The sequence below is a fragment of the Eupeodes corollae genome, chromosome 3 (genome assembly GCF_945859685.1).
Source record: "Eupeodes corollae chromosome 3, idEupCoro1.1, whole genome shotgun sequence".
Classification (NCBI taxonomy): Eukaryota; Metazoa; Arthropoda; class Insecta; order Diptera; family Syrphidae; genus Eupeodes; species Eupeodes corollae.
The window spans coordinates 18,549,882-18,574,200 of NC_079149.1; the positions used below are offsets into that span (position 1 = coordinate 18,549,882).

The following is a 24,319-nucleotide window of genomic DNA, read 5'->3' on the forward strand; positions in this document are numbered from 1 at the left end:
TCTAGAAGTCCGTGTCTTGTTTGTTAATCAAGATTCAAAAAATGTACCCTTTACTAAAGGAGTCTGAGATACACAACACAATATCGAAGGACAATGTCATATTTTATATATACATACCTGCACTTTTACAATACCAAAACGTCCTTTTACTTTAACTCTTGGCTGCACTCCAGAAAAAAAGGATGCTTCGACAGCATTTTTCAATTTTTTCATCGTCTATGGGTATAGTGCTTGAAGGTCATTATAACAGGACGAAAATCCGACATTATTAGCATGTTTGCCATTCTTTTTGGTGTAATGTTTTCGCATATTTTTAGTTTTGTCATGCTTAAGGGTCGATTTGTTTTTGTTGTTTATATATTTATCAGTAACTTTGGGGGGAAAAGGAGCAGGTGAGTATCCTTCAGCAGTGATAGCAGGTGCAGCCTTTGAGAAGGAAATAAATTAATTCGATTGAAAGAAAACATAGAAAGAAGAATTTAAAAACATAGAATGTAACATTTAAAGAATATTGACATGAATGTTGAAAATAACGAAACAAATCATTCAACTATCGTTAAGTTGTTATGAATATAGCCGTTCCGTTAACTTGTCGTAATTTTGTTCTGACAATTTTGATTATGTCGTTCCATGTTTTCTATGTTTTTTAAAGTCATTTTTCCTCACTTGATTTAACTTTATGAAGGCCAAATCCTCAAAACCAAGTTAAAACCTCTTGTATTCAACGTTAAATCCTTAATTTGTCGTAAATAATATCCGTTCACAAACCATGACAAATTAAATGTTGTCGTTTGATGTTTTTCTATGTTTTTTTTTATTGCGTCCCCACCTTCTAGATGGTGTTTTGATTGAATATAATTTAAATAATAAAACAAAAACAAAACAGTTTGAGTAAGTTGTGTCAGCATTTAATTTGATGTTTAAATATGAAATTATTATGCTATGTTAAAATTTGTTTTCTTTTTTCTATTTCAAAACAAATTGGTTCGAATGTGGTAGTAGCCATTTTGTTTTCTCTAAAAGCTTACTTAAACAGCTGATTTTTAATAAACTCAGGAGTTTTTAACTCTTATAATCAATGATGAAACCATGAATAACTTCAACAACTGTAACCCTATAAAATCCTAAAAGAATCATGCTTTTAAAGGACGATATTGACTGTCAACGTAAACGTCAAGTTTTTTCTGCATTTCATTTGACATTTCTCAATTTCAGACTACATAACCAAATTTGAGCCATGGAAATATATGCAATTGAGGAAATCGTTAAAGGTGTTCAGGCTTTTTATGACATCGCTCGTACAGCTCTTACTGCCGAAAATATTGCTGCTGTGCGCTACAGTTTGGCTCAAGTACCTGGCACAACAACTTGTCGTAGAGCAAGGTGCAGTTGATTCAAGAACTAAAGCCTCTTGACGATTTGAAGTCAGAATGGTGGCGAGAAATGGCAACAGTGTAATGAATTTTCAGAGAAAATCGTCTTCAATGATGAGGCACACTTAACCTCAGTGGATATCTTGAGACAAAAACAAACTTGTTGCCATGTTTTTTCACGTGGTGGCGATAATAATGTGATTTTACACCGTTGGACTTATTTCTTTGGGGATATTTGGAAGAAAAGGCCAGCAACAATTTAAGAGCTGAACAGCATTGGACCTCAATTTTGCCTCAGCGTCATAGAAAATTTGTACCATCGGATGGAGGTGTGCCGGTCAAGTTGCGTCGGCTATTTAACCGATATTTTGTTCCATACATAATAAATTGAAACTTTGCAATATTACAAAATGAAATGGTAATTATTTCCTAAATAATGTATGCTTTACTTAACATCAACACCTACCCTTAAAATATATCAATCTTTTACGTCGAATCTGTCAAAATACAAAATGACAGAAACGTCATTGTCAGCAGACAAATATTTCATTGTTATTTAATATAAGAAGTACTAAGCGGGCCACCAAATCGAATCATCTAACTATAAGACAATGAAGTCATAAGAATATATTAAAAAATCCACTAACCGCGGGAAGAGACATTTTTTATGGGATGGTTTAATTTGCTATTGTCAGCGAATTGACAGTTATTAAAAGGCAATGGGCAGGTTCAGGCAACATAAGGGACTTCATTCGCAGTCAACTTCATTCTTTGAACGTACATTTTGACTAAAGCTAATATTTAGTTTTCAAGTGTCATAACTTTGAAATGTAGAACTTTACTTTGCAAACCTCTACCTTAAGTTCATCGTACAAAAAGTACCAAACAAATTATTTTCCACAAAACACTCCTCAATCAAGGAACAAGTCTATCACGATTTGTATTTTGCATTGTAGAAAATATTACTTATTTTTTTCAAAATTGACAAGTAACCCTTTTACAGAAAGCATTGAATGACGCTGTGCAAAAAATAAATAAATCATAGAGTAATAAAGTTCAGCTTCCAATTGAATGAAAAAACGTGATCAATTGTCATTTTAACATGAGTTGACTTGACTTCATAGTTAGGGAGATTTTTCTGTACTAAAGTTACCTTGATTGGAAGTCAATTTTTTGGCAACTGGCCAATCAGATGCTAGAAACTTGAATTACTTACAAGTCCCTTCTGTCGTGTGAACCTGCAAAATATTGTTAGGTCTTAAAATCATCGTTAAACAGTTTTAATCGAATCACTAATACAAACAAAATTAAAAAACAATCCAAAATATTATATTACCTAAATCCTTATAGGCTTTTCACACCAAGTCCAAAACCCTTACCGAAAACCTACATCGAAAAATTAAGTTTTCCATACATTTTTGGTAAACCACAAGTTTTATATAAAACCTCTCTAAAACTATAAGCGATTCAAAGTAGAACTAAACAAACAAACCTTTCGAAACATTCAGCGCTCAAATTAATAGAAACAAAACAGCTGATGGCTGCTGTCAAAACAAATATTTCATTTTGAAATAAATGTGGTCGAATTATTTCTTTTTGTTTTTTATTTACAGAATATGGAAGAGAAAAAAAACATAAAAAGGAAACTTTGGGGGAGCTGCGTGGCAACAGAAAACAATTGCGGACAAATTTGCCAACGTCGCGTGGAGAATAAAAGCCCCGGTGACTATTTGCGGCACTGGCGGTTCTTTAATGATCCTCCAGAGTTTCAAACACTCTTTTTTAAGCAAGGAACCGGAATTCACTATGGCTACTGGCGTGACGACCCCAAGGACGAGGAAGACTTGCTCATAGTTCGTAATGACGTTTCCAAGGAATGCGTCTTCGAATTCGAACTCGTCGCCACAATTAACATATTCGATGCTGTCACTTACTATGTGGAGAAAGAGGCGATAAGTTCATTTGTGGAGGAGAATTAGTATGAAAGAAAATCTCTGGTGGAGGCTATGTCTCAGCTGGCTAGGAAAATTTGCGACAAAACATTCCACAATGTTGTTCTAGTAAATAAAACCACAGTGGGTTATCGACCCTTGATGGACAGCGATGCCAACATCAAGAAGATCCTCAGTTCTTTTATACAAGCCACGCGAGTCCTTAAAGGAAGAAAGAAGATGGTCATGAAGAAATTACAGCCCATCATAACAGCTTGAGTGATCGCTTTGGATGAGTGTGATTTTAGTACAAATCTGGAACTAGGAATTGACCTTTTCTGATTCTGCACGAAATCGTCCAGAATCTTCTTCACTCCACCTATAAGTTGTTTGGACGGCCACAATATATGGCGATTCTGAAAAGTCATAAGCTCAGTATTTTGGATTGAATTTGTTGTGAAAGAAGAAGAAAATGGTTTAAATAAAATGAATTTTTATTTTAACAGTTTTGTTTGTTGTTGATTCTATGATATATTTTCTAGACAATGAGCTTCTCCTTAGTAAATTGTTCGGACCGGTTGAAATAAATAAAGAGGATAGCTGCAGCCAAGCGAGTTTGTAGTTCTTGTTGATTCATGTCGTGAGCTTATTTCACCCGTCCCCAGAACTTTTGTTCAAGCTCTTCTTCGAGACGAGCTAGTGTTACGTTAAAATTTGAATTCGTTAGAATTCATTTTATTTTCACAGATAACTTGAGAAGAACAAAACTTTTTACTCACAAATTGTTTCGGGGCGACTTTCCATTACCGCAGCACGAATTTCCTTCTGATTTTTTTACAGTTAGGTAGGGGTCTCAACAGAACATGTTTTAAATATTAGGGCGAGGAAACAACTTTAAGTCATAAAAAAAAAAAAATTTTAATTGATAGTACGGCATACTAACAGCTACGTATGTGTGGGGGGACATGCTGCCCCCCTGCAACCCTCTTGCTTGGGGTCACTATAGGATTTCGGGTGGGTGCGAGTTTGGGTATATGCAAACTACTTTTTCATTTGAGCACTAAAATAAAAGAAATTACCAAGAAAAAAAAACAAGTATGGCAGCACTGAACAAAAAACAGGGAAGAAATGTCAAAATCAACCATTTTTGTGTGTTTTGTATGTAAAAAAGTGAACTTTAAAAATTAATTAAAAATAGAAATAAATGTTTCCTAGCTCTAAAATTGCTATAGTTATTATTTATTTGCACATATGGCACATATTTATTTGCGGTAATGGAAAGTTGAGCCATTGTTTCATCTATTTGAAAGCCGGTGTTAAACAAATTTAAATGTCAAATGAAAACGTGTAAATCTTCGGTGTGAACGATTTTCGGCCTTTCGAAAACATTCTGCCGAAAACCCGGCTTTGGGTTTGGTGTGAAAAGCCTATTACTGTGAAGAAAGTGAACAAACAGAACTTAAGTCTCGAACACACCCTTTGTGTCAAAATAATAACAAAAGAAATCTGTCACAAACTCAAACTGATATCGGAATCAGCATTTTCGGATTTTATCTAAACAAATATTAGTTTTTTCTATTATTTTCTAAATTCTAATAAAGATAGATAAGAAAATGCATTAATACCATCAATTATGGACCACTCTCCATCCGAATCAATTGATAAAAATCAACAAATCAACCCAAATATTCCCAAAACAGAACCCACTGGAACTTTGACAGTCGACCAACTTGATATTGAACTCTTGCCTGTTATCTACGACATCATTCGTTGGTAAAATTTTCTTTTCTTTTTAACAAAAATTATTTTTATTTTTAGACAAAAACAATAATGCGCTTTTGTTTACTGTCAAAAAACGTATCTATTGATTGCTACATCATTACATAAAATAAAACATTTAATTTTTAGTGTGGAAAAGGATCCTCTTGATAACGCAGCTAAGCAAAGAGAATCTCAAGAGTGCAGTCAGAAGGTAAAAATATTTTCATTACAAATTACATCAGAAAGTGTATAAATCTATTTACTTGAATGATTTTAGATCTTAGAGCTACAAAAACGCTTCGAAAGTGCTCGAAATCAAATCAAGCAACTGCCCGGCATCGATTACAACAAAGAGGAACAACTTCAAAAGCTTGAACTCCTCAAGAGTCAATTGAAGCTGAAACAGCAGCTGATAAGGAAATACAAAAACATTCAATTCTAGAAAATGGTTCTGCGAATCCTCTTCCGATATCTGGCCAACAATGAGCAGCTCATACAGAAGATGGCCGAAAGCTATCCTATGAGAAGGGCCGCCCAGTTGGTGGTCGCAATGATGTACAAGACTAAGAACATGGCTGAGCGTCGTGGATTGGCTGATATGACTCCAGAGAAATTCAAGTAAGAACACAGTTGTTGATAAGTTCTTGTTCAGAAGCGATTATAACCTGAGTTTTCTTTTTAGGGACTTTATAAGGATGTTCAATAATAATCTGAAGCAAGAGATCGAAGGAGTCAAAGAAGAGTTAAAAAAGAAAAAATGAAATATTGTAATAAAAATGTGACGTAAGCAAAAGCAGCAAAAATTATTTTTTCTTAAAAAAATTGAATACGTTCTAAGAAAAGTATAGAAAATTCCTATAGACTTTTCGAAAGGCTTCCTACATTCTGATTTGGAGGAAATTGTAATTAAATCGGAAGGTGCCATTGTAAATGAAATCTGGAATTAAGTAGACACAATTTCCTTTGGAAATCTTGTTCTCTTCGAAAATAGGAATTGAAGTATATTTCCACTATCAAATCAACTCGTAGAAAAATTAGTATCTCGATAGGAACTTCCATTATCGAAATTATTCCATAACTAAGGTTAAAAAATAGCTCCGGAGAAACTTGAACAAACATCAAAAACAAACACGTCATTTTTGTGAAGTCCAAAGATTGTTTAAAATTAAATTTATTTTCATTTTGGGTAAATTCATATCAATGTTTTCTTTTAACACTTTTTCATTTCAAAATATGAAAGTTCTGAGAAGAAATTGCATTTAAATAAAAAGAACAAATTTGGAAATTCTAATTTTAGGCAAAAACAAAACTTTTTTTCTTTCTTATTATAAATCCATAAAAATCTCCCACTCGCTTTGCGCCGAGAAAAATTTCCCTTGTTTTTGTATCAAAATCACTTCTAAAACCTTCTTCCCCTCCTCTCATCAGCTTCTAAGTTTTTGTTGATTTACTGCACTTTGGCAGCGATATGTGAAGTTGATTGAGTTTGTGACGATGACGGCGCCGCTGTCGCTGTTGCTGCTGCTGACGCTGTCGCCGATGCTAAGTTGGACGAAGAAACTCCACTTCCTTGACCTTGATGTCCGTTGGGTCGTTTCGTTCGTTTGCCTCCTCGCACATTCGAGCTACTGAAGTCTCTTTTGTCAACACTTGCTTCCAGGACACCATCCAAGTTCTGCTTGAGATCCGAGTGCTGCTGCTGTTGCTGTTGCTGATGATGTTCTTTAGATGGCGCTGCTGCTTGGACATTTGGATTCTGGTTCTGATTTTGGTTGTGCTGACCACGGGCTTGCATTTTATTTGGCTTAGGTCGATGCTGGACTGGTACTGAGTTCGGTATCGGCCGGAGGACGTTTCCAACTGCTTTTGTCCGACCCTCACGGAAAACCATTCGCTGACCGGGTCTGATGTACTCCGGGTGCTTTATGAATCGGAATTTCACGTGAGCCTTATCCCCTGTCCGGAGGCATTCCCTAGACATTGTGAGAATCGAGGCCGTCTGTCGGATGCTTCCGCAGTGGACCATGGCTTGGTAGCGTGAGAATATCGTTGTCGGATGGTGCAGCACTAAGATTTCCCCCTCGAATTCCCAACATGCGTGTGGCTTCAATTCAGGACTCACCATCACCATTCCTTTTCTTATTTGAGATCTTTTGATTTTCTTTAGCGAAAAACTAGCCGTTTGGCCTCCTCGCACTTCTTTCACATTCATCCTCTTGCGGTGGATACTCTTGATGGCTATGGGTATGAATTGCCCCACGGGATCTGGGCCCAGCAAGAGTACATCGTTTAACTTAATAACTCCCTGCAGACAAGTGCCAGACACAACTGTTCCCACGCCAGGCACAGAGTAGGTATCATCGATCTGGAACTCAGCTGGCTGATCGTCCTGGCCAGCGTTTCGGGTGCTTAGTAAGTTCAAAAACATCTTCAGCAGATGAAGATTCTCTCCCGACACATTCGACACTAAAAAGATGGGACATAGCCTCTCGGAGACAAAATTTGTTGCACTGAGGACAACTTCGTCCGGGGTCTTTACCATAACCGGAACTTTTCGACAACCTTGTGATTTGAGGATCTTAAAAAGTAACTTAAGATTATCTTGTAGAACATTTGGAGGACACATATCGATTTTGGTTACTACGACGAACACAGGAACAGAGAGGGCGAGTGCGAGGCCTAGATGTTCCTTTGTCATTCCAACTATACCAGCATTTGCTCCAATCTTTAAAGGAAATCAATAAATGAAAGGCATGTTCGGGAGGTGTGCATGGAAAGCGCATTAGATTCTTACCATCAACATTCCAAAATCTGGAGCATGACCAGTCATCCCAAAAACTGTCGTCTTCAAATAACGCTCGTGGCCTGCCAAATCGATGAACGTTATAACCTTGGCTGACTTCTCACAGATCTTAACCCAGTCCAAAGTTCCATGATCTGGTTTATTTACCACGTTCCCTATGCTATCAAATCCTTAAAGAGAAAGTAGAGTGAGTATTTTTGTGGCATCCAATTGTGTTGTGTCGCAAGAACTTACCTAAAATATCATTTCCAACAGAACTTGTTCGTCCGCTTTCCATTTCGTGTTTGTGACGGAATAGCCTCTGTCTGGCATGACCACGACCATTATCCAATTCCCCGTGTGTCAGAACACCCAACAATGTGGACTTTCCAGCGTCCACATTACCTACAACTGCAACTCTACAAATAAAAAAACATTAGTGGTTGTAATAAGTTAAGAGTAACTTGAATGTTTTACCGAATCTCCATAAAGTCCGATGTGTCTACTCGTTTTCTTATTAAATATTGCCCAGTCAGACCTTTCTCACCCTTTCTTTGCCTCAGGAGAACCATATCGGCGTCGATGGTTGTTGCCAGTGATTGCAGAGTGGCCACCGAAGCTGAATACTCTTCCTCGTCTAACCCACTGTCACTTCCATCTAAGCACCAAGGATTTATTGTTATCTCAGCTTCTTGTTTAAGTTTATCAAATGTTACCTTCACCAACTCCAATCTCGTATATAGTCTCTCCTCGGCTGTCCAGAGTTCTCTCCTCGAGACGTTTCTTTAGCAACTCATACTGCTGTTCGGTGGGACTGACGAGCACATTCTTCCCTCGAATAATCGTGTAGTCCACTTTGGGATTATGCAACATCTCGTGCATGTCGGCCAGTTGTTTCTTAGTCGGTGTCCCTTGGTTGTCCATTTTTCAGATTTTATCAAATTGTGGTTGGAAGTTTTTCAAATTCAGAAGTTCTTGATTTATTTTTGTTTGAAGAACTTTTTGTCAAAATTATTCATTTCCCTGTTCGCTCTGGAAATGAAAGCACCAAAAATTCGAATAAGGATTAGAGAATCTATAAATTATGTGGAATGGTAGCATACTGGAAGTGATAGCTATGTTAAAGGGAAAGCTATGCAAGATGAGATAAGTTAGGTTCGAATCCTGCTGGTTGAAAGTATGTACATATTTTTTTTTAAATAAATGAAATGTTCCTATATTTGTTTTCCATTGCTACATTAATGTGGATACACAAGTAAATAAAGATTAACCGTTTTGGTGTTATGTCCCCAAGAAAAGGAAAAAATTGCAACTAAAACTAACAATGGAATTTTGGAACTGCAGTTCTCTAACCAAATCATCACCAAATATCATCAAAAAGGTAACTAGATTCATAATCGAGCGTTCAATCTCGTGTTGGATAGGGTATCTTGGATAGGTGGATTTTTAGATACCTTGTTGAACGAGGTAGCTGTATTGAGCCATTAATTTGTTCTATTTTTTGCCCATTTAAAAAAAAAAAAACGTTTTGTTTGCCTATTTTATATCAAAACCTTAAAACCATTATGCAAGAATTACATCTTTCAAGACTGACAATTTCATTATTAGTCTTCTTTATTTGAGTTGCTTAGTTTCAACTAAATGTTTCCATTTAGTTAAAAATCTAAGAAAAAAGAAACAACACAAACAAGGAGTCTCGTCCAAACATTTTATAAAAATAATGATGCAATTTTGTATATTCATTCAGAAATTTAAGCAATAACCACTTTTTGGGGATTTTTATCAATACCCTATATAGAGGCGGTGAAGGTAAATACTAGGTCCCTAGATATGATAAAATTCTGTAAAAACTATTCCAAGGATACATTTTTAACAACTTTTTTGTATTGGTTGTTTTTTTTTAGCCGCATAAGAAGTCATAGTGTTCAGTCAGGTTGGTCATAAGTCTTTGAAAACAAAATAAATCTGTTCGGGAGGTTCGTAAAATCCATTTTACAGTATTTAACAATGAATCTTATTTGCCGTTAAATGACTTGTTGCTTCAAATGCAAACTTAGCGTCATCTTGGAGTTCCTATTTCTTTTCAAATGAAAAAGGGCAGCAGTTTTTTCTTCCGATAATAGATTGGCTTAACATTTCGTCCCAATAAGATGATGCAATTTTTCATATCTAACAAATCTCAACCACCAATTTATTTCAAAATCAATTTGAAGACAACTTTTTCTGCAGAAGTGGACCCTTTATTCGTGTGACTAAACGCCTCACGATTACTTTTTAAGAGGTAACGTTCAGTTATTTATTCATTTACCGGCAAAAGTAGTACAAACTTACACTTGATGCGTTCAAAAATAAAAGAATATTTTATTTAACTTTTTTGGTAAACGACCACAATATTTTTCTGGTTTAAAGGATAACAAGATGGGTCACTAAATATTATGGGATAAGTTGAAAAATCTATAAAACCCAGTTCCGATTTTTAAATGATGATGAAACTTAGCTAAAAGCCACGGAACTTAAGCATTTCACTATTATTTCAATTCCAAATGTCTGATGCAATAATCAACGCATCAAAAGCAATGCATTTCTTGTGATTCACCAAATAGAGATGCATCTCAGAACTCAGAATCAATAAAAATTGTTTTTCTTTTTAATAAAAACTGAACGCCTATACTTTAAGAACCAAATACCTTAAAGTTTTAAGTGTACACATTCACACGCCGTCGCCGGTGATAAAATGAGTAATATTTAATATTTTTAATAACAACTTTTCCTCCCATCGGTTTTAAATTTGCCGTATCAGTGGTCAACTGAAGACTAAACTCATAACATAACGATGGGGCCCATTTATAGGAAAATTAAGTATGTACTCGAATATCTTTCTATTAACTTATTGAAGAAGATGATGAAATAATTGTGGAGATATCGTATTCATGGAAAAACAAAATAAAAATAAAAGTCCCGAAGGAACCCAGCATTGATAAAAGAATTATTTTAACAGGGGTGTGTTGTTGGAATCAAGTCAGAAGTGGAGAAATGCGAGACATATTTAACAAATCCACAAATAACACAAATAGGTACTTTCGCTTGGGTAATGGCTTCAGTCTTAATGTGTATTGTTTATTTTAATTATAAAGAAGACATTTGTAGCGTTGTTTAACATTTCTTAGGAAGTAATTACAAATACAAGAACACAATAGATATATGTACAAACTTAAGAATCATTTAAATATAAAACTAAAGCGCATAGAAAATGATTAATTGAAAATTGACTTAAGATTGTGCAAGCACATTTTACTTGATGCTAAAGACGTTAGACTAAATTAGTCATCGACTTATTTCTTGACATTTATTGGTAAGTCAAAGAAAATTGAATAACAAAAAGATTTTAGTGGTTTAGCTAAAATTGTGGGGAGAGCTTTTTTATACCTCTCTAACGTTGAAAAGGTGGAGGGATCAAAGGGGATCAAGTACACTTTTTTACAAATTACTCTGTTTACTGTTTAGTGACATATTAAATATCATGTAATTCTACACACAGACAAAAACTGCAACAATTTTGTTCGTAAGGTTGATAGATTTGAAGAAAATCGTTTAAAATTTTGGATTGCAGTGCTTTTAGATACAAAATGTAATAAAACCATATTTTTGGAGTGGGTTGTTTTTGTTCATTTTTGTCTGGGAAAAAAATATTTTTTTTTTATTAGAAAACCAAGTTTTAGAGTTTACCGACATTTTTGTTTTATTTAATATAATTTATTGTTTCACAAAACCATCTGACAACAAAATACAGACTGGAAATTTACACTGCAACACTGGTCGGAAAAATTCAGTATTTTTCTGTTTCACAAACAAGACAATATTTTTTAAAGGGATTAAACTGTCGAATCCTTACTTCCAAATATTTCTACTAAATCCGATTTTTTAAATATGCTCCCTTAACAATGTTTAAGACAACCAAAAACGATTGTTTTGAATCTATGCTTAAACACAATATAGTTCTAGATACATTTATGAATCTTCTGTTGGTTTTAAATGAAATTTTGAGAATCTTTGAATATAAGTTTTGAAAAACACGTTGTGTGCCCTGTGTTCTAATCCGATCCCCGATTTTAACCCTACGAGTATCTATTCAATTTTTAGAAATACCCGATTACATTATTTTGTAATGCATTTTAAAAACTTGATGTGTTAAGATAACGGATTCACTACAATTTGAGCAAATATTTCTTTCAAAATGTTTTACAACAAATAGTTTAGCATTTCGTTAAGATTTTTGGAGGATAGGTGAAATTTAACAAGAAGATTTTTTGAAAGTTGTATGGATTATAGATTTGGAAAAGATTACACATATTCCAAAAAGTCACCGTACAGCAGCTTTTTTTGTTGATCCTGACCAAATGCCAAACAAAAAACAACTGAACCCCGAAAAAGTGCGGGAGTATAAAGATCTGAGATATGCATACCTGGCGATACTCGTACCTTGCCTGATGTTAATAATATGAGGCTTATTTTAAAGATTGTTAAGAGAGAACTATATAAAAGGTTGAGTGTTGTCCACTACAGAAAAGTTTTCCTATTCCCATTTTTAAAATACAAAATTAAATTTGGATTGCTATAATGTTGAAATGTATAACGTGAATCAAATTTGCACAAATTTTTACTTGGGCACCTTTCACCTACACAATTTGTTTTACTTCGGTTCAAAGTAAGAGATTTTTTTTAAGCAAGTGTTAAGGAAGTATAAAAACAATTCTGAATTCTTTTGACTACAAAAAAATAATAAACAAATGCTTAAATCTCTTTGCATCATCATCTTGATCGACGTCATCATCTTGAGTTTTTGACTCTTATGCGAAGATGTCGATCGCAAGTAATTTTATAACTATTTTATAACTCTTGTCTTATGGTATTACCTTGATATGTTTTGTTAAGTAAACTGTTGTACACGTCGACGCGACGTCGCTGTCGTCGTCGTTGTCAACTTTTGTTTGTTTATCTTAATGAGCTAATAAGCAATTGAATTGGCGATAGATAAGATTAGCACTAAAAAATTTTCTTATTCTTATAGTAAATTGTGTGTTAATGTTATTAAGTGGATATGTAAATAAAAACAAACGTGAACCACGTCCACATCAAAAGTACACACGAAGAAACCGAAAATTTCACTTTCTTTGCCACCAGACGAAAAAATAATAGTTCTTCGTGGTTCTTGATATTGATATTTATGTAGGTACCAAAATCTGCAACATAAGTTTCAAGTCAAAGTATTTAGGAGCTGACTTTAGTCTATTTCTTTGCTGGAGCGGAATATTTGTATTGCACTCACTATGACTATGGATTAATGTCCAATTGCAAACCTTACAAATATTTTGTGACTTAACGGTAGCTGTAGTACGAAACAATTTATTAAACATAAACACATTAAAGAAAAACCAAATCGAGAAAAAAAGAGAAAGGATTCCCTGCGAGAGTCAGGAGGGGGTCGGTTGTTAGAATGAAGGTGACTTGGGAGCGATCACGTATATTTTACTATTGAACCAGGAAGGAAGACACTACACTTTGTTTTTATGGAAAGGATTTTGGACTCACAAAGCAAACAATTTTATTTTTATCGAGTTCACGGCCAATGTCCTTTTATGTATTTTCTTTTTTAGTTTTTTTTGTGTATTCTTTGGATGGAATAGACGAAGAAAAATAAAAACCAAAATAGATTTTTTCAACTGGGTGTTTTTTTCTTTCCCCTTTGATTTGAAGTGTAGTGTTTTGTGTATATTTGCCAAAGTGTCAAATTGGCGTCGCTGGTCAAAACAGAAAACGTCAAAATGAAATAGTTCACATTTTTACCGCAATGGTAAAGTTGAGCGTTTGCATAGGAAAATAAAAGAGCTTTTTTGGGTGTGTTCATAGGGTTTTCAAAATTTCAACACTCATCATCATTTATAATTTTAGGTTTAAACCGTCCATAATATCGGTCACTATACGAAAAACATGAAGTGACATTTGGGAAGCCAAGACAAAGAACAATGGTTATTCTTGTAGATTTAAAGATCGTGCAAAGCACCAGTACTAAAAGTTCAACCAGATCTTGCATTTTGATATTTAAAAAAAATCAATTCGTGGTTATTTCATTCTTAAGAGAAAGGTATGCCATTAACATTTAAAAGATATCTGCCAAGTCACAGCCCCAGCTGTGCTTGCAGTACTATATTATTTTCATAAAAATGAAGATGGCCAAAATCACAAGAAATTGTGCATGTATGAACTCTCTAACTTCACGAATTAAATCTTTAAGACTTTGAATTAATTGTAGAGTATTTGCATAGACAGTATCTTTAGCGTGCCCCAAAAGAAAAAAGGAGTCTTAAATTTACAACCTGACGTTTGAATGAAAAATCTTATAAAAGTGAAATTTTCACAATTTTCAAAAACCTTACAAGAAACCTAACGATTCTTGGTAAAATTTCAATTTACCACAGTACATAAAAAGTCTTAACTTTGTTTTCTGAATAAATGAGGTTTTAATTGTTGCGAGGCAAGAGGAGGTAAGGAGCTGGGTGTAGTAGGAAGGGTAGGATAAGGATGAGGTAGGAAAAAGAGATAGGAAGATTTGGAAAAGGTGAGGTGGGATTGTTGAGCTCCGGGGAACATATATCAGGCCAAGGAATAAGAAACAAGTATTTAGGCCCATCAGGGCACTGCGGATGTTAGTGTAGTGAGGCCATTTCCACCCTATATTTAGGTATTCCTGGCCAGTATTGGATACCCCCAAGATTGTTGGTCGATGATCGGGTTGAGGTCATCTTAGCTCCATGTCCACTCCACTACCCTCGACACCCCTGAAAAAAAGAACTCAGCACAACATTACTTCACTAATTCGAAACAACAACAACAAAAAACTATTTTCGTCCTTTTAGTAGGCGTTTTTAATTATGTTTAAAATTACAATTATTGATTACAATCATTAAACAATTAAACAAATGAGAAAAAAAGAAATTTATACTGAAAAGCCGTGTCCCAATATTAATTTTAATACCCTTTGTGTTATCTTTCTTTTTTTTTCCTAGGAAACAATTATAACTCCCAACCCCTATAGAGCTTTGTGGAGGTATCTGCTAAGACTTAAAAACGCGATACAACCGCTCATCGATTTTCGGTGCCTCACACAATTATACTTGTAAAACAAATATCAAGAAATAAAAAAAATTAAATAAATTTAAAACTACAAAAAAACAACTTCCACGCCGCGACTATTTGTACAAGTATAAATATTTATGTATACGTACAAATTCTTTAAACATAGCAAAAAAAAAACCTAATTATAGGACAATCACGACACATAAAAATCCACGGAGTAAGTATCGGTTGGTATATAGTTTATAAATGATTTAGCGTATTGATCGCTCTATCGATGGAATTTTCACTTTTTAAATTAATGAAACCCTTTTTTTTTGGATTGGACATAAGGATTTTTAAACTATTCTCTTTTGTATACGTTTAATTTTCTTCTTTGGATTCAACTTTTTTTCTTATTTCTTTGAATTTTCTTCTTACCACTTAAAATCCTTTTTTTTCTGGCTGCAGCCCAGCTTCCCGCAAATTAGTTCGGCCCGCGGAAAATCAAACTTTTTTTGTTCTTCACTTCCCTTCTTTTTTTCTCAGAGTTGTGGACTGAACCACAAATTAAACTATATTCCCACTATAGACAATTGACAATAAAAACTTTCTTTACTATAAGGAATTCATGTTGATTTTTTTAATTCAAAACCGTTTGAAATAAAAAAAAAACAGAAACCGTCGATCGCTGGTTCAAATCTTGCTTATATTTTTTATAATATTTGAATTTGAATTCGAATAATCACTGTACTTACACGGCTCTGTGTAGTAGTTGGCTAAATAAGGGTGTGCTAAAATTACGACCCACACCGGCAAAAGTATAATCAGACTATGTATCCCTAACAGGAATATCATCCTATCCACATATCCTCCTAGTGTATTCCTCCTCTCACATTATCAAACCCAAATAGTGGGAGGCCATACAGGTGTTAGTACACCTCCAACGAAATAGGGGTATTATTATACCCGAGGTGTGTTTCTAGGGGAGACCTGTAACACAGAACCACATGAGACCAGAACACTAAAAACATCACAATACATAATTACGAAGTAATAACAAAACATTTAACCCATATCAACTAATAACATGCAAAAATGGTTGTTAACGAAGTCGGAATACGAACATCAGACAAAACTAGTATCACAAGATTTTAGGTCACACGCAACTTAACTAATCTCACACAAAACCCAACTCACCCTTGGAACACACCTATTATTTTGCATCCGTGTAGAGTTTGAAGAACTGTCAGTCACCGACAACATCATAGAGGAAATATATTATCACCTAAAATCATAATATATTTCCTCTATGGACAACATTATGAGCAAAACATGGCGGCGCTTTCCCCTGGTAAGTTTATGTTTACTTTTTCCTTTTTTTGATCTTTATTTTTATTTCATATTCTGTTTATTTTTATTTATTTTTCAGAAATTACATCCCTAAGGACCCAAGGATGTCCAGGCGTCCGCATAACTTGGTTTTATTTCCCCATTTGGGGTGACTTTCCATTGCACGAATTTCCTGATTTTATTTTCACATTTAGGAAGGGGTCTCAATAGAACATGTTTTAAAAATTAATACGAGGTGATTCTTTAAGCCATAGAAAAAAATATTTTATTTTTCTAACTTATCGCTACTTTTTTGAGCCTAAAAAACTTTTTTTTAATTTGACAACACGGCGTGCCAACAGCTAGCTATGTAAGGGGGCATGCTGCCCCCCTTCTTGGGATCACTATCGAATTTGGGATGGGTGCAAATTTTGGGTATATGCAAAGTACTACTTGCATTTGAGCACTAAAATCAAAGAAATCACCAACAAAAAAATCAAGTATGGTAACACTGAACTAAAACCATCTAAGTAATGTAAAAATAAACTATTTTTGCGTGTTTTGTATGTGAAAAGTGAACTTGAAAATTAATTTAAAATAGAAATAAATGTTTCCTCGCTCTAAAATTACTATTGTTATTATTAATTTGCACATATCTATCAAATATAAAAAAACAGCGAGTCGAAATTCGGGCTGCGATAATGGAAAGTTGAGCGCCCCCATTTATTTTTAATATCTATGAATACAAATTCACAACAGATGGTGTTAAAAATGTTATGTGCTTTTGTCATCATCGTTGGTTAATATAGAACTAGTGTCGATTAAAAAAGGCAGATTTTTATGATCTCATCTCTACGAACACACTTTACATAAAAGCTTTTCCTCAAAGTTCAAACGCTCAAGTTTTCCAAAACGGTAAAAACTGGAATTATATCATTTGACGTTTTGTGTTACGACGCCAATTTGACAGTTGTACAAAAACAAACACAAGTAGAAGTTGAAAGCCAAAGGGGACCGAAAAACTCCCAGTTTAAAAAATCTATTTTGGTTTTTCTTCTCTGCGTCTATTCCATTAAAAGAATACACAAAAAAAAAAGAAAATACATAAAAGGACATTGGCCGTGAACTCGACAAAAATAAAATTGTTTCCCTTGTAAGTCCAATATCCTTTGCAAATAAACAGGTGTAGTGTCTTCCTTCCTGGTTCAATAGTAAAAGTACGAGATCACTCAGAAAAGTCTCAAATCACCTTCACTAATTCAACCACCCCCTCCAAAAAGGAATCCTTTCTCTTTTTTGGTTTGGGGTTTCTTGAATTATCAATAAAAATAATGTTTGTTACTCCAGCTACAGTAAAGGCAAGGTTGGAAAGGAAGTGAGTTCAGCAAAATTTGGGACCTGAGTTGCAATTCTGGTACACAAATATCGATATCACGAACCACAAACCACGAAGAACTTTTTTCCGTCTGGTGGCAAAGAAAGTGAAATTTTCGGTTTCTTGCGTACTTTTGGTTGCGGACGTGGTTCAAGTTGTTTTTATTTACATAGGTACCCACTTAATAACATAATGAAAACCAAGAACAAGAAGACTTTTTAGTGCTAATCTTATCTTTTTACAATAATATTGTTTATTCTTTTGGTAGTAAGTTTGTTTCTTATAATAAAGTTATGTAAACTAAACTGACGGCGACGTTGACGTGTACACCAAACTTGCTTAACATACCAACTTAATAAGTAACTATGAGCTCTGAGTAAAGTTATGAAATAGATACATAGGTACCAACAAATTTGAACAGAGTTCAAAACTCAAACTGATGACGTCGATGGTGAAAAGAATTTTAAATATTTTTGTTTGTCTTTTTCTTTGTTTATCAACAAAAGACTACACAATTAATTGATGGCTATTTCTATCATCATTTCTTTTTTTAAATCCAATTTTCCACTTGTTTCTTACCACTTAAGTTCCTAGTACAGGGTTTTCCTGTAAGAGGTTTCATTTTTATATTAATACATCGAGTATTTTGTTACATTTGGAAAAGAAAAGAATGTCTGGGACTTAATTTATTTTTCGCTCACAAAATATTTTGTAATGTTTTTAGTAGCAAACTGTTGGTTATACGTGGGGAACTAGAAAGAAAGATGTTTCTTCCATTTTGGTTGTTTCTGGGGCGTTACACACACAGTCGATCATTACCCACAAAGATAACAAAAAAGATCAGCACGCGCCTTTGTTGAGCGCCGGGTCATAATAACATTTCCGGAAACTACAATTTAGACAAATTTGCATACAAAATAAATTACTGGAGATGGCAGAGCAACGCATATTTTTAAAAGTTCTGGTGATATCTATATTTAAGAAGTTGATAAAACAGAACTGTTCCAGTTTTAAAGGGAAAGAATTGTTGGTAACATAAAAAATCATCATGGCTTGTGAGTTCAGGATCATTCGTAAAATATTCGTCGTATTGATTCAGAGTTCTGTACTCCTTGAAAACACCATCTGGACAAAATTTGATGCTTAACTTACAAAGCAGTTGTTTACTTGTAGTAGATTGCTTACTAGCTCTGTTATGAGTCTTTCAACAGATTGTCGTGTAATATTTTGACTTGGAGCTCCTACGAACGATTTTTGCAAACGATTCGAGGAAATAAGACGAAAATGTCCAGTTTTATTACATTTAAAATTAAAAAAAAAAACAATCAGCCACCTGGATTCGAACCTAGCTTCTATTATCCTGCATAGCTTTCCCTATAACATAGTCAACTCTTCTAATGTGCTACCATTTAACATAATTTATAGATTCTCTAATGCTTATTCAAATTTTTGGTGCTTTCATTTCCAGAGCGAACAGGGAAATGAATAATTTTGACAAAAAGTTCTTCAAACAAAAATAAATCGAGAACTTCTGAATTTCGAAAAACTTCCAAAAACAATTTGATAATATCTGAAAAATGGACAACCAAGGGACACCGACTAAGAAACAACTGGCCGACATGCACGAGATGTTGCATAATCCCAAAGTGGACTACACGATTATTCGAGGGAAGAACGTGCTCGTCAGTCCCACCGAACAGCAGTACGAATTGCTGAAGAAACGTCTCGAGGAGAGAACTCTGGACAGCCGAGGAGAGACTATATACGAGATTGGAGTTGGTGAAGGTAACATTTGATAAACTTAAACAAGAAGCTGAGATAACAATAAATCCTTGGGGTTTAGATGGAAGTGACAGTGGACTGGACGAGGAAGAGTATTCAGCTTCGGTGGCCACTTTGCAATCACTGGCAACAACCATAGACGCCGATATGGTACTCCTGAGGCAAAGAAAGGGTGAGAAAGGTCTGACCGGGCAATATTTAATAAGAAAACGAGTAGACACATCGGACTTTATGGAGATCCGGTAAGAAATTCAATATAAACACCACTTATTTCGACAACTTATGTTTGTTTGTTTGATTGTAGAGTTGCAGTTGTAGGGAATGTGGACGCAGGAAAGTCCACTTTGCTGGGTGTTCTGACACACGGGGAATTGGATAATGGCCGTGGTCATGCCAGACAGAGGCTATTCCGTCACAAACACGAAATGGAAAGCGGACGAACAAGTTCTGTGGGAAATGATATTCTAGGTAAGTTCTCGAGACACGACACAATTGGATGCAACAAAAATACTCACTCTATTTTCTCTTTAAGGATTTGATAGCATAGGGAACGTGGTAAATAAACCAGATCATGGAACTTTGGACTGGGTTAAGATCTGTGAGAAGTCAGCCAAGGTTATAACGTTCATCGATTTGGCAGGCCACGAGCGTTATCTGAAGACGACAGTTTTTGGGATGACTGGTCATGCTCCAGATTTTGGAATGTTAATGGTAAGAATCTAATGCCTTTTCCATGCACACCTCCCGAACATGCCTTTCATTTATTGATTTCCTTTAAAGATTGGAGCAAACGCTGGTATAGTTGGAATGACAAAGGAACATCTAGGCCTCGCACTCGCCCTCTCTGTTCCAGTGTTCGTCGTAGTTACCAAAATCGATATGTGTCCTCCAAATGTTCTACAAGATAATCTTAAGTTACTTTTTAAGATCCTCAAATCACAAGGTTGTCGAAAGGTTCCGGTTATGGTGAAGACCCCGGACGAAGTTGTCCTCAGTGCAACAAATTTTGTCTCCGAGAGGCTATGTCCCATCTTCCTGGTGTCGAATGTGTCGGGAGAGAATCTTCATCTGCTGAAGATGTTTTTGAACTTACTAAGCACCCGAAACGCTGGCCAGGATGATCAGCCAGCTGAGTTCCAGATCGATGATACATACTCTGTGCCTGGCGTGGGAACAGTGGTGTCTGGCACTTGTCTGCAGGGAGTTATCAAGTTAAACGATGTACTCTTGCTGGGCCCAGATCCCGTGGGGCAATTCATACCCATAGCCATCAAGAGTATCCACCGGAAGAGGATGAATGTGAAAGAAGTGCGAGGAGGCCAAACGGCCAGTTTTTCGCTAAAGAAAATCAAAAGATCTCAAATAAGAAAAGGAATGGTGATGGTGAGTCCTGAATTGAAGCCACACGCATGTTGGGAATTCGAGGGGGAAATCTTGGTGCTGCACCATCCGACAACGATATTCTCACGGTACCAAGCCATGGTCCACTGCGGAAGCATCCGACAGACTGCTTCGATTCTCACAATGTCTCGAGAATGTCTGCGAACAGGAGACAAGGCTCACGTGAAATTCCGCTTCATAAAGCACCCGGAGTACATTAGACCCGGTCAGCGAATGGTCTTCCGTGAGGGTCGGACAAAAGCAGTTGGAAACGTCCTCCGGCCGATACCGAACTCAGTACCAGTCCAGCATCGACCTAAGCCAAATAAAATGCAAGCCCGTGGTCAGCACAACCAAAATCAAAACCAGAACCAGAATCCAAATGTCCAAGCAGCAACGCCATCTAAAGAACATCATCAGCAACAGCAACAGCAACAACAACAGCAGCAGCACTCGGATCTCAAGCAGAACTTGGATGGTGTCCTGGAAGCAAGTGTTGACAAAAGAGACTTCAGCAGCTCGAATGTACGAGGAGGCAAGCGAACGAAGCGACCCAATGGACATCAAGGTCAAGGTAATGGAGTTTCTTCGTCCAACTCAGCATCGGCGACAGCGTCAGCAGCAGCAACAGCGACAGCGGCGCCGTCGTCGTCACAAAATACGTCACAAACTCAATCAACTTCACATATCGCTGCCAAAGTGCAGTAAATCAACAAAAACTTAGAAGCTGACGAGAGGAGCGGGAGAAGGTTTTAGAAGTGATTTTGATACAAAAGAAAAAACAAGGGAGAGTTTTCTCGGCGCAAAGCGAGTGGGAGATTTTTATGGATTTATAATAAGAAAGAAAAAAAGTTTTGTTTTTGCCTAAAATTAGAAATGCTAAATTTGTTCTTTTTGTTTAAAAGCAATTTCTTCTTAAAACTTTCATATTTTGAAATGAAAAAGTGTTAAAAAAAAATTGATATGAATTTACCCAAAATGAAATTAAATTTAATTTTAAACAATCTTTGGACTTCATTTAAGAAAATGTGTTTTTTTTAAATTGTTTTAACTAATAACGTTGGCCAGTTGCCAATACCTGTGTTCAAATCGGACCTCAGGTAGACAAAACTACCTTAAAGTTGCACCTGTCAATGCATTGGACGTGTGACCGAGACGTGCTTGGTGTTGTATACCCTTTGTTGAAAAAATTGGACATCCTTTTGAAAGATTAGGCCTCTAGTGTTAACGTGAGAGGGAAATAACACGATGGCTTTTCGGAAGCCTTAAGACATTAAAAATTGTTTCCAACCTTTATCGTGCAGTTTCCGAAGGAAAAATGCGCTTCACCCGGAATAATTCACTTTCAAGTTTCATCTGAAAGATGATTGACTTTCCATACATTTTCCCTTATGAGCTATCGTGGAATATTAGCTTAATTCTTGGGAGCTTGGGAGTTTAAGCGGGATTTCGGGTTATCGAACCTTATACAATAGCTTTTTAAAATTTTGGGCGAACAAAAATGTTTCGAGCTAAAGATATTAATTTTGAGAATTTAAATAATTTTCTGACGATTTCGTGGTAAGGGCTAGGTTAGGTAAGGTTAAAGTGGTTATCCCTGATGGAGTAGGATATACTTAGGTCAGTTTGATAGCCCATTGTAATTGACCACATGAATATTTGGGCTTTCTTCTAAACTCAATGAAACTAGTTTGACTCCCTTATGATTATCATTTGAAAATACGCTTAGTCGGTGGTGTGCTTTCCTATTAGACGGTGCTCAGTTATGACATCGATTATCAAGCTTATATGCGATATCCTCAGAGATAGCAAGCACCTTGAGCCCTTCTTTATATCGTCTTACATTAGCAATAGTTTACATGTAGCGATGGGTATGCCAGCATTAGACAAACGTGGTAGAATGTCTCTACAGTGAATTTCAAACTGTTGAGGCATGTCCAAAAGAGATGATTGACAGTTATAGACCGTAATAGAGTTTTGTAGAGTAAGAGTCCAGAGGAAATACTGATATCACGTTTTATTTTAGCCAGGATAAGACTTGTATTACTAAAAGGTTCCGCTTGGGACTTCGAAATTCACGGTTAGTCTATTTTATTTACTTAGGACATCGGATCTTTTGCGTCAGTGGCAGTGACCCGTAGTGGTCTAGCATTAAGCTCAGGGGCCCTACTATGTAACTCGATTCTACTTTTGATTCTATTCGAAACTCATTTCCGATTCTACTTTCAAATACTACCACGTATGAAAGTAGAATCGAATGCCAGTTATACCAACTTATTTTCAAAAAATGTTCTACTTTCGAACGAGTATCGAGTTGTTTGACAGTTTGACAGACAAAAACAAAATAATAAAAAACAATAATAAAACATCAAATTTTTGGACAAAAATAATTATTACAAAAATGGACACCGTTGGAATTTGGTTCAATTTGCAAGGAAATGAAGAACGGTACGAGCAAATTAAACGCAGAAGATTAAGTGATAATTCCAAAATAATGGAGCTGAGTAAGAAAATGTTTGCACATATAGGGTCCGCCATAGAATGTTTTTTTTCGACAAGTGCTTTTTTCGTGAATGGTTACACTTAGCTCATGTCTGATTTCACAGTTAATTAGATTATCTTTCCCCTGAACGAATATGGTTCATCACCTTTTCAGATGGAGCTCATTTTGATCTTTGCGGGTATGAAAACAAGCAAAATTGTCGCATTTGGTTCACAGAAAACCCGTACGCATGCATTGAATAGACGATACATCCAAAACAAGTCACTGTTTGGTGCGGATTCTGGTTCAGGGGCATAATTGGGCCAATTTTCTTCGAAAATAAGCAAGGAGTTTCCGCTACAGTCAATGGCGATCGTTATCGGGCCATGTGGAACGAAAAACAAGGAGACACAATGCTTCTAAGATATCGGAAACCTTTAACCATCCCTGCCAAGTTCCTTTTAGTTTTTGCCAAAATGCCAAGGTGATCTTTGGCCCCCACAACATCTGCTTCTCTCTTCACCCTTGTTGTCCTTTCAAGGATAGCCATGATCCTATGAAAGTGTTAGTTCATTTAAGTCCCCATTTAATTTGACAAAGCTGCATTATTGGTGAGAGTATACAGCTAGTGTTGAATTTGGTTGGATATGTGATTTCACACCGTTGGATTTGTTTTCTATATGGCTACGAAAATGTTCGTATTAACTAGAATAATTCCAAGACTCGAGCACCTTTGAAAATCTCGAGCAGCATACAAAATAAAACATTTATCAAAGAGAAAAAAGATGAATTACCCAGTACAATGTAATTTCGGTCCTTGCGTTAATAGCCAGTTAAAAAAAAAATATTCGAATGAATGATCCGAAATAGCAAGATTTGATATTCTTACGCAAGAAGTTGTAGTAGCAGAAGTTTAAAGTTTTAGTTTTTTTTCCAAACAAAATTAAATGAATAAAATCAAATTTCATTAATTTTACATCTTTATTGAAGTTTTGTGTTTTTTGTTTTATT

At 35.6% G+C, this 24,319-nt stretch overlaps 4 protein-coding genes across 7 annotated transcripts; 3 read left to right on the forward strand and 1 right to left on the reverse strand.

Annotated features, from left to right (window-relative positions):
• Positions 1-4,804: 4,804 nt before the first annotated feature.
• LOC129950202 (mediator of RNA polymerase II transcription subunit 9) lies at positions 4,805-5,507 on the forward strand. The gene is made up of 3 exons (XM_056062048.1): positions 4,805-5,077; positions 5,213-5,276; positions 5,343-5,507. The coding sequence occupies exons 1-3, from the start codon at positions 4,938-4,940 to the stop codon at positions 5,505-5,507; spliced, it is 369 nt and encodes a 122-aa protein (XP_055918023.1). The 5' UTR covers positions 4,805-4,937.
• Positions 5,508-5,510: 3 nt separating this feature from the next.
• Positions 5,511-5,868, forward strand: LOC129950204 (protein NCBP2AS2 homolog). Its single transcript, XM_056062049.1, has 2 exons — positions 5,511-5,683; positions 5,748-5,868. Exons 1-2 carry the CDS (start codon positions 5,511-5,513, stop codon positions 5,824-5,826), a joined length of 252 nt encoding a protein of 83 aa, XP_055918024.1. The 3' UTR covers positions 5,827-5,868.
• A 577-nt stretch (positions 5,869-6,445) lies between these two features.
• LOC129950910 (GTP-binding protein 1) lies at positions 6,446-13,612 on the reverse strand. 4 transcript variants are annotated; one of them, XM_056062852.1, is made up of 6 exons: positions 13,437-13,612; positions 8,564-8,879; positions 8,325-8,505; positions 8,103-8,266; positions 7,860-8,038; positions 6,446-7,790 (listed from the first exon to the last, which is right to left on the reverse strand). In XM_056062852.1, the coding sequence occupies exons 2-6, from the start codon at positions 8,769-8,771 to the stop codon at positions 6,513-6,515; spliced, it is 2,010 nt and encodes a 669-aa protein (XP_055918827.1). In that variant the 5' UTR covers positions 8,772-8,879; positions 13,437-13,612; the 3' UTR covers positions 6,446-6,512. The 4 variants fall into 4 exon arrangements, with proteins under 4 accessions (XP_055918827.1, XP_055918828.1, XP_055918829.1 ...); XM_056062853.1 differs by lacking the exon at positions 13,437-13,612 and adding an exon at positions 13,128-13,418; XM_056062854.1 differs by lacking the exon at positions 13,437-13,612 and adding an exon at positions 12,761-12,840.
• A 3,657-nt stretch (positions 13,613-17,269) lies between these two features.
• LOC129950873 (GTP-binding protein 1-like) lies at positions 17,270-21,830 on the forward strand. The gene is made up of 6 exons (XM_056062800.1): positions 17,270-17,442; positions 19,133-19,449; positions 19,508-19,688; positions 19,751-19,914; positions 19,979-20,157; positions 20,227-21,830. Exons 2-6 carry the CDS (start codon positions 19,242-19,244, stop codon positions 21,532-21,534), a joined length of 2,040 nt encoding a protein of 679 aa, XP_055918775.1. The 5' UTR covers positions 17,270-17,442; positions 19,133-19,241; the 3' UTR covers positions 21,535-21,830.
• The last annotated feature ends 2,489 nt before the right edge of the window (positions 21,831-24,319 follow it).